Source organism: Sebastes umbrosus, chromosome 12 (assembly GCF_015220745.1).
Source record: "Sebastes umbrosus isolate fSebUmb1 chromosome 12, fSebUmb1.pri, whole genome shotgun sequence".
NCBI lineage: Eukaryota > Metazoa > Chordata > Actinopteri > Perciformes > Sebastidae > Sebastes > Sebastes umbrosus.
In genome coordinates, this window is record NC_051280.1 from 22822787 (window position 1) to 22833690 (window position 10904).

The 10904-nt window shown below is 38.6% G+C and overlaps 1 protein-coding gene across 1 annotated transcript; it reads left to right on the top strand.

The window, feature by feature from the left end:
- Positions 1-1090, top strand: LOC119498000 (insulin-like peptide INSL5). Its single transcript, XM_037786467.1, has 2 exons — positions 1-261; positions 545-1090. Exons 1-2 carry the CDS (start codon positions 69-71, stop codon positions 745-747), a joined length of 396 nt encoding a protein of 131 aa, XP_037642395.1. The 5' UTR covers positions 1-68; the 3' UTR covers positions 748-1090.
- The last annotated feature ends 9814 nt before the right edge of the window (positions 1091-10904 follow it).

A 10904-nucleotide genomic window follows, 5' to 3' on the forward strand; every position in this document is an offset into this window, starting at 1 on the left:
GCCCCTCATAAGTCATAACCTCACCTCTCATCCACTCTGACCAACTGAGGAGCAATAACAATTGCACAATGTCTGCCGCTAAGTGTCTGGTGTCTCTGATGGTGGTGCTGGTGGCTGCAGTGTGCGTGGTCCATGCACAGGAGAGGATTCAGATGTGTGGGAGAGAGCTGATACGTCTGGCCGTGTCGTCCTGCGGTAACTCTCGGCTGAGGAGAAGCATCCCGGACGTAGCACATGGGCAGCATCAATACACCTCCTACTGTAAGAACTTTTTTCAGACATCAGATGCATTGATTTAGAGCCATTGCATGCTTAAAACTTCTGCTTTGTGGATAGACATGAGAAATATTTTACATTTTAAACATTTAGAGACGGGTCTGAGATGTAGGAACATGTAGGAACTTTTTGAATATCTGACCCCTGACCTGGCTCTACATAATAACCTTTTTATTCGCTTAATTTCACAAGAACTTTCAAGCACAAAACCACAAATGTCCAGGGCTTTCTCTAAATCCCAGATGTCTTTTCCACCTCTTCTGCACAGGGAACCAGGCCGCCTCCGCAGAGGAGCTCCAGGCTGCAGAGATGGACCACATCTCTACAGAGTCTGACGGGGAGAAGGGTGTCTCCACCTTGGTTCCTCACTGGTACCCCATGTCCTCTCGGATGAGACGAGCTACTGGGAAAATATCTGATATTTGCTGCGAGAAAGGATGCAGCATGAAAGAGTTGATCCAGTTTTGCTAGATGTAGCTCCCTACTTGTCATACAATAAAAATATTGTCTTAAAATGTTCTGATCTGTTGTTTAAAGGAACCTTTACTAAGTTGCCTTATCCTTGAGAAGAATGATTTGCTATATTTCCAATGATGTAGCATTCTAGCAAACACTTCACATTATAGATACTTGATCATATTTCATAAAAATAACTATTTATTACATCCCATACTGCAGGGAAAAAAATAACATCACTCAAATTGAAATGGAAATTGTTGTTTATTTTGTGTTAATATAATTTATTCTCTGTATAATTGTAGAAGTTTATTTGCAGCCCTCAAACTGCACTGTAATAAAGCTTTTGATGATTATTTATGAGCGTTTATTTATTGTCAGTAATTCCTCAGCTTTTTTGTGAAGTTTGTCTAATTAAATGCAAAAAAAAACTATCAATGCAAGGTCACAATATTACAAGATTGCGAGATATCTTGACTTTTTAGTCTCCATGGGTCAAATTCTAAAAACACTGGATCCTACACTTCCCATAATTCAACTCTATTAAACGCATCTTTTAAAATGTGTAAAAATGTTTACATTTCTCTAACTGTACAAGACTTAAAGGTGCTATTGATAACATTCAGTTACTAAATATTGCGTTCTCCCTCCCCGTTCCATTGCATTTACTTCACAACAAGACGTTGCCAGACACTTACCGTCAATCTCAACCATTTATCCGTTTTTTCCACACTAACTGACGACCCAGAGATACCCCGTGATACCAACGTCGTTATACTACTGGCTCACAAGCCTTGTTAGATGTAGGAACCAAACGTCAGATATCTTCCACAGATATAAACAAAACGTTTTTGTACCTGCAAAAATTATTAAAATGATTAATTCACAATCATAATAATCTTTTTCAGGAAAAGCCATACTTTTATTCAGCATCTTTCTAAAGGCTCTGTAGATTTATTATTATTATATTTTTTTTATATATTTGTCTACATAAAGATGTTATCAATAAGACCTTTAAACCCCACATTGGATACGTTAGAGACGTTGGCACCTGGACAATTGATTCAAGATAACAAGTACTTCCTGTACTTTAAACCAAATCAAAAGTATATTTTTTTGTGTGTATATATATTATATATATATATATATATATATATATATATATATATGTATTTAGGTTTTGCCAGTGTTTGCTGTAATTCATCTGTCATCAGTTAATTGCACAGTTTAGTTGTAGCTTAGATCAGTCAACACTGGTGCATCTTGATTTAATAAACTAACCACCGACACACCAATCAACATTAAGTAACACAGTGTTTTTCCATCGTTAATTAAAATAATCAAACCTGCAGAGAAATTAACCTTGAAACTGCAAATGGGTCAATTAAACTAGATTGCAGGTATAGACACATCGAGGAACATACAAGCACACACATGAGTCTTGAGTGATGCGACAGTGTGAGTGCAGTTTACAACACTGGTGCTCTCTCCGATAGTGCTACTAAATCGGATTGAGGCCTTTGGCCGAGCCATTCAGCTCCGTAATAACAGAAATAATCTCTGTAAAGCGGCCAAGTTCCTCACACTGAGCAGTGTATAATTCTCTCAATGGATAATCAAATGTGGGGCTGATTATCTGCCACTCTATACTGCAGCCTTCACTAAATGACGCTTAATAGCAAATGGAATCAGCCTACAGTGACTGATTGGTTAATTGGTTTTATTTGGGGAGGGATGGATTGCGTTGTGCGTACAATTGGTTTTTGGATAATTGGTTTTATTTGCTGTGTGCGTTATCAGACAAAAGAAAAACAAGATGAATTTTAAATTTAGATCAAGTTGTAAGCAGATAATTTAGTTTGGAAGTATTTAAATGCAGATGCTTGGAGAATACAAAACTCTGATAATGTTTACAACATCTAGCAAACTGCCTCTGGCCATGGAATAGACTCCACATTCATAAACAATATTTTTAAACAATAAACCAATTTCTAAGGCTGTGTCCTTGAGCCTGCAATAATTAAAAAAATAAATGAGTAAGCAAGTAAATAAATGGATATTATGACATTTGAGGACATCTAAACTGAGAGAAATAAAATGTTTTCAGTTACATAAAATGTTTTAACTATAAATTAAACACTATATTTTACAGGTCTGTAATTTCCTAATTAATTTCAAGGAAATAAATAGGTGGTACTAATTATAAGGAAATAGAAAGAGTGTTCACTTGGTACACTTCCAAATACCAATAATTCTTTGCTCGTATAATTTAGACAGTATTTTAGCCAGCTGAAAATGCAAAAATGTAAAATGTGTCCATAGACAAATAAACAATAATTCAGCATATATGGAGAATCAAGTTTTCAATAACAAAAAGAATAATTAATAAATATTTGCGTCTTTTGAATTCTTTTGAGGAAATTCTACTGGAAATCAACAACTGTGTAAAAACATTTTCCCTATAATTAGATCAAATTATATAATTACAATTATTAGAAAATTACTTGTAAAATACCAAAAATATATCAATCAATCAATCAAACAAATCAAAAGCACTTCAAAGTGCTTTATAAGCGATTAACAAATGAATTGTCAAATGTCATAATGATCAAGTTACTCAAAGTAGTAAAATGTTGATAAAACATAATGAGTAAAATAGAGTATAAAATAGTATAAATAAATAAAAATAAAAAACACTAAAATTGTAAAACACTACATGAAAGCCAGACTAAATAGATGGGTTTTTAGTTTAGAAATATCAATATTTCCAGCTCCTCTCAGATCCTCTGGAAGGCTGTTCCAGCAGCTTGGAGCGTAATGGCTGAAAGCATCTTTGTCTATAAATCTCAAATATATAATCATATAACACATTTATACAGAGTGCATGCAGGACAGAGCAGGAAGTGATTTAATGAAGAGATTTTCTGCAGTGCCTTGTGTAAACCAGCAGAGAGCGACAGATATCTGATTTCCAACGATGTGCTATTCCTCATCTGACTGCAGCTCTTACCTCTCCCAGTTGTCACTGGTGAGGAACTGGTTCACTCTGCCAACTCGGGCAGCGTCACCTCTGAATATCAATGCTGCTGTATCAAGTTCAGTCATTACAGCCCCGTTCCCCCTCCTGCTGTAATGATCAGTCTCTCAAGGCTCATTATTGTGAAATGCTCAATCACCTCAAGTGATCCTTTATCTCCTTGTGACAAGAGGAGAAATCTGATCAGAGGACACTTCTAGGCCTCAGCCCGTCATTACTCAGTGCCAACAGGAGATGACAAACACCAGGCTGCATGGGGCCCTCTTTGATGGGCTCCTGTTTGTGGCCGTTTTGTCGGCTGAAAAAGCTGCTAAACCGAATAGGGAAAATGAAATCAGAGCCTCTATCTCTTTCTGTCTCTTTGTGTCTAGTTCCAGTGAGCAGGAAAAGCAGCAGGACAGAATAGCACCTTCGCTGAGTGCCAGCAGAGCAGCTACACTGCTCACACACATGCAAACACACAGTCACACACACACACACACACATACATGCCAGGCAGTCAGGAGACTGTGTGTGGTGGACCGGTGGGTGTCAATTTGCATGTAAATGAAATGGCTCTCAGTGCTCTTGTTTCCAACAGTAAAAGTGTCGAGGCTAAAGATGCTATATTCGGTTGTAAGTGTGTGTGTTCATGTTTTTCATGTGCATATACTCTGCATGTGTGTCCATGTTTGGACATAATGGTGTGGGTGTGTGCAAGACCGGGGAACCCATTTGAAGTCTATCTATCAAAGCACATTTTGATTTATTTTGGGAGCAGAAGTAAAGACGATGACTGATGTATCTGTTGTTATTATTAGTGCTCCAGGCCTGTTTCTATACGTAACACAATCTGTCAGATGTTGGGTCACACAAATCCTCAGCATCGGGGTCTTTGTCTTTGCATGAAGTGTCTCAATCTTAAAACCCTAAAATGAAATTTACACTGCAAGCTTATTTGTTTATTCAACCTGATCTGATCCATGTGAGAAATAAAAGTATAGTGACAACATCAAACATCACATAAAGTCTCAAATCAAATCTGATTTTATTTTGTAGGACACACATTTACTTGTATTCATATAAATTGTACATCTACTGTACATTGACCTGGTGCTACAGTGTGTGCTTATTTGTTTCAGATGCCAAAGTTTGAATTTTCATTAATAAACTCTCCCATGACTTTATATACTGCCATCTGCCATGATCAGAGGATAGGAGATGTTTTTGCGGAAGCTTTCTTTTAGCTCCTCCTGATATTTACAACTCATCATGCGGCTCAAAATGGGTGTTTGATTGCAGTGTAATTGCAGAGATTGCTGTAATAACCTGTCAATACAAACAATGTTTGGGATATAACGTTGTAAAAAAAAGCACTTATCCTCCAACAACATGCTGCTTGCTTTGTCTTTTTTAGCAATAACTCTTCATCAGGACATTTGACCACTTACCTGCTGGAGAATTGCTGCAAAGGAACTTTTACAGCAGAAGTTTTTGATTTGCGATTGCAGGAGAAGCTCAGGTGTAACTAATGGCCTACATTTAACGATGGCTCCAGTCTGTTTAAAGCTGCAGTGGGTAGAATTGGAAAAAATATGATTAAAAAAGTATTTTTTTATAAAAGTAATGCATGAGACAGGTAATCTGAAAAAATAACGTGTCCTCCGGTGCTCCTAATGGCATCTGCAAGATTTCACAGATCGGAGGAAAACAACCAATCAGAGTCGAGCTGGAGCCTGCTGTCTCTGAGCAGCTGTCAATCACTCGCAAACTCTGATCAAACGGTCAAACTAGCAGGCAGAGGAGCAGAGACTACGGCCCTGGAGACCAAAGCTACGGTCTCCCCCGCGTCCTCCGACCGCGGCCAACACTGTTTTGCAAGACGGGCTTCACTAGATGTAACTTTGCGGTTTTGGTGCTTCTGTGTAGTTTGTGTTGGAGTCTGAGTCTGAACAGCGTAGCCACACGAGAGCGCGCATGGGACACCGACCCGGATTGATTTATACGTATAAGAAGTTACAAACAGTCCCTTTAATTAGAATGAAGAATAATTGTTTTAGTGCTGTGTCAAAGTGTCTGCGAAGTAAAGGGAAAGTACTGCTGGTCACATTTAAAACGCTTTGTTTTGTGTGTTTGTACTTTTTTGAGTATTTTTTTTAAAATAATTGTATTATTGTATAATAATTGTCGCATCCGTTACAAAGTAAAAACAAATGTCACATTAAAAAGTCCTGATCAACTGTGTGAGAATAAACAGGAAAAAAGGAGATAAATCATCAGCAGCAGCAGCAGTAGAGGAGAAGCTGCAGGTGTGTGTGCGGCCACTAGAGGGCAGAGCTCGTTAAAACAGAGGTTACATCTACAGTAATTAACTCAATAGAGCCACTAAGTGACGCACATCAAACACATCCAATTAGCGTCAGCAGCAACAGGTGCGTGCTGAGACTAGCTAGCATGCGAAAAGATGAAATCGGTGGAGCAGCGATTTCTATGTTCACTGAAGAACTTTTACCTTCATTGAGTTGTGTGAGGACTTTTTTTTTTGTTGTTGACAATAACAGCTGTGACTACAGAGGCTCTTTAGCTCAACATTTTTGTAAACTTTGAGGAGTGAGGTGGGACAGATAGAGACTGGGACTGTTTATACTGGGGGATAGAGACACTGAGTGGACTTTTGCTTTGAGGATGAACAAGCAGAGAAGTTGAACCTGGAGCAGATTGTGGAGGACTCAGGTGAGTACAACAAACTAATTTAAAGGTCCAATATCATGCTCATTTTCAGGTTCATACTTGTATTTTGTGTTTCTACTAGAACATGTTTACATGCTGTAATGTTAAAAAAAACCCTTTATTTTCCTCATTCTGTCTGTCTGAATATACCTGTATTTACCCTCTACCTGAAACGCTCCGTTTTAGTGCATTTCATCGGAATTGCAACGGAATTGCGTTGCTAAGCAACATTTTGGGTCCATGTTTACTTCCTGTCAGCTGATGTTATTTACATACACTGCAACAGGAAATAAACTGAGACACATTTATATGTTATGAATGTTTATGTTTAAAACTGTGTAATGGTCTAAATATTGCATATTTGTGACATCACAAATGGACAGAAATCCTAAAGGCTTGTTTCAAACGCACAATTTCTGTATACGGGCTGTGTGTATTTCTCTGTATATTGAGCATTTTGATACTTTCACAGTATTTATAATGCACTTAAACCTGCTTTATAATATAAAAGATATTAAAATCGTACTTTTTACAATATGGGACCTTTAAGCTACGTTTCCTTGCAATGTAACGTCAGCGCTGAAGGTTGTGTAGGCAAACGGTCCTGCTCTTGATTTTTTTTGCTTGGATATGTGTGTGTTGTGGCAGCAGCCGCTGTACAGTTTATATAGTTATATTATAGGCCTATAGCATACATTTCTGTGTTGTCTGCCTTGATGATGTTTTATTACATTCTCAATGTGTCCCTTCATATTTCCTGTTCAGTTGGTTATTAATGCAGTAGCTGACAGGAAGTAAATTTGGACCAAAGCTGTTGCCCTAGCAACAGAATGGCAATGAATGAATGAAAGACTTTATTTCGAACATAAAATAAATAAAAACAGATAAAAAATAATAACAAACAAAACAAGAGTAATAGTGTCTGAAAAGGAGTAGGTAGAAGAAAACTTATATTTCTCTATACCCCTTTCTCACTTCTCCTCTTTTAACTCATATATCATAGAATGATAATATAATATAATATATAAACTATCCCAGATTTATTTACATCCCAAATTAAATATATGAACAGCATCCCAAGTTTATTTACAACCCACATATCCATCCGAAGTTAAAATGTAAATATAAACCAACCCTTAACACAACCCTTATTACAACTCTTAACACAACTCTTCCTCAACCATATACCTCACAAAAATATATATTTTTGTATAGCTTTTTAAAGTGATTTATATTTGTGCTCCGCTTCAACCCATCACCTAACCCATTCCACAAATCCACACCACAGACTGAAATAAAAAGGTCTATATTGTGTCAGGCTATTTCTGTAGCTTTATTGCTTGTTGTACTCACAGCGGTGTCCGTAGGCTATAACATTAGCTCTTCTTACTTATTGTCGGTCATTTTTCTTTTTAATTGTCTGAGTTTTGTCAGAGTGCCTTCTATAGAAATGGCATTTTATTGTTGGTTTGGATCATAGACTGTATACAGCGTCTGCGTTAGGGGCGGGCCTTGGGGGTCCAGGCCCCTCCGTCCAAAAAGGTCACTGTGCCCCCTCAGCTGAATTCACAATACACACACATTTGCCTTTTTACATATAGATAGCCTTCACATCAAATCTTGTCTTTGCAGCCGTGCTCAATGCCTCCAGGGCTCCACATTAATTACATCTGAACACATGATGAGGCCATTTGGACTTTATAATCCAATGGACACACCATCAACTGAGTATATGTGGTCCTGCTCCTGAACCTGAGTGCTCTAAAAAAGACAGAAGACCTCCGCTGATGCACACTATCCACTCAAGGCCCAAGTCCTTAATCCATGTCTAGTAAACCGGGCCCCCCTAACATCTTCCCATATATTGTGCAACTTCTTTCTATCGGCACCATCCACCATCTCCTGCAGTGATGTGACAGGTCTGTCTTCTTCTCTGCATGGCAACATTTAGACGTCCTGACCAGCAGTGACAGCTTCAGGAGCATCGTGTGATTAGACGCTGCTCCCATGGGGACGAGGGAGAGGAAAGACAGAGCCACCAAAAGAGCTTTCTTGTTGTCTCTGATCTCCCCTCATCTACCTGGCTGCATGCCTGGGGATGGTGTTTCACTATCTTTAGCATTGTTACTATGAGATACCGCAAATAAACGGGAAAACGGTTGGAAAGTCGCACATATGGTTTTATTAATAAAATGCAGCTTCATATCTTCATATTTTTCCATATTCAACCCTTGTTTTTGCAGATGATGCATATGTTTGCACTTTTCTAATAGCCATGCTGTGATTGAAAAAAACACACAGTTTATTATCTAATAAATCACAGGATGCCAGGAAACTCTTCATTTTATGTAGACTCATAAATTAAAATATTATAATAAAGCTCCATTAGAGCAGTGTCAAAAACTCTGTACTCTCTTTATATTTTGGAGTTCATAAAAAATCAACATTTGTGCATTTAGTGTTTCTTTCAACATCCCATGCCATTCTTACAGTACAATTGTCTGTGTAATGTCACATATTTGGCTCCTCAGAAGTATTTTTGTCCTCCCTATCATTTCATAGATCTAGGCTACTATTATTTTTTTGGAGGGTCCTCATTAATATTTTGTAAATTGTGTTCTAATAGGCCATGAGCATATAGTGTCACTTTTCCATTTTATTCTTCTACAACTTAAATGTCCCCAGATTCCCATAGCGGGTGGCCTCTGAACCAAAGCCAATTATTACCTCAACTTCCTTAATTAGTTTCTCGCCCTATACGCTCTTCCATATGCATGTCATTATATCCGCTTAATCTGTCCAGTGAAAGAATAGAAGCACATGCAGGAAACACACACACATACAGAGACATTAACCACCACTTTGTCACAACCTTGGGGCCACTGGGAGGTGGTGAAGCTGAACTAATGGAGCTGAGCTGGTAGAGGGCAGTGTGGCAGCGGCAGCCGGCGCTTTAACCAACTGCAGGCGAGTGTGTTCTGCAGCTGCAGAGCTGAATGCCACCAGCGCAGCACAGACGATGTGACGCTCACAGGCAAATCTGATGGCATAGCACACTGAATAATTGAGGATCTGTAGTTTGTTTTTGCATGTGAGATACTAAGCCAGAACCATTAGCAATACATTTAAACCTCTTTCTATAGTGTTATAATACCTAGTGTCAGTTTAGTCTGATTTTTATTCTCTTCTCTGATTCATTTGAAAGACAGTTGGTATAATATTTAATTTTCAGTTGCTTACTCTGTGATTGGATTAAAATAAAAACACTTTCTTAAACATCCCCAATGTAGCATTCAGAAGTCTCACATTTACCTTCAGCATATGTTTTGTGTGAGCTGGTACTATTTGAAATCGAGATGCTGTTAAATGTTAAATCGATGAGTTTGACAAAGGCACTTCTGCTGCTGTTGTACTACTGAAAGCCTGCAAATGTACAGTTACTACAAATCATTCACTTCCCAATTCTTTGTATGCTGAACAACAAACCATGTTGTACCTTCTTGCACCCTATCCCTTTCTTAATCCACTGTTAACTTCCCTTGAAGTAACCCTAGAACTGTCCTGACAATAACTGTGACGTGATGCCACTTCACCTGGCAGTCAAACGTGATGCAATTACATGTCCACCCATGCAGCGCGGCTCTCAATCTGATGCTGGAAAGTCACGAGTGTCTTGTGAAATTGAGGCTGATCGGAGTAAGCACCAAGACTGCAGCTTGTTTTCTGTACATGCGTATCCGTCCACATTGTGTATTTGACACAAGGGCTGCACATTAATCGAATATTAATTCGCGATCACGACTTTGGCTCCCCACATTTACATGAACATGATCGACTGCGATATTGACGTTTAATATGCGTGCTCCGCTCATAGAAAGCTCTGCTGGATCAATCAAGCGCTTCCTAAACTAACAGCTAGAGATGCACCGTCAATCAGCAGCCAGCCGGTTTTCAGCAGTCTCATATTCATATATCCAAGTTTTTTGGCCGTCAGACACACATGTGCAGCCACCACATAGTGGTTTTACGTCGGCACACAGCGGCACAGTCAGTAACGTCACACACACACACACACATGTCGTTGGTGTGGAAGTTCTTCAGCGTGAGTGAAGAAGACATAAAGCTGCAATTTGTCACAACTGCAAGTCCAAAATAAGCCGTGGAGGAACAACCTTTAAACATTTAGAACAACTAACTTAATCAGACACTTGACTCTGCTGCTGAGAGTAATCACAGTGAGCGGCTCGTCTGCCGACAGCACGGAGCACATTATGGTGCATTCAAACTCTACTTGGTAACAATGAGTATTGGGCGATGGTAAATCATAATGCTATCATAATGCGTTCAAATGTAATTTTTTAAAATGTCGTCTTTGGTGAGAAACTTGAATAAATCCAGTCGTTTGAAGCAGATGTTTTCACAGCAA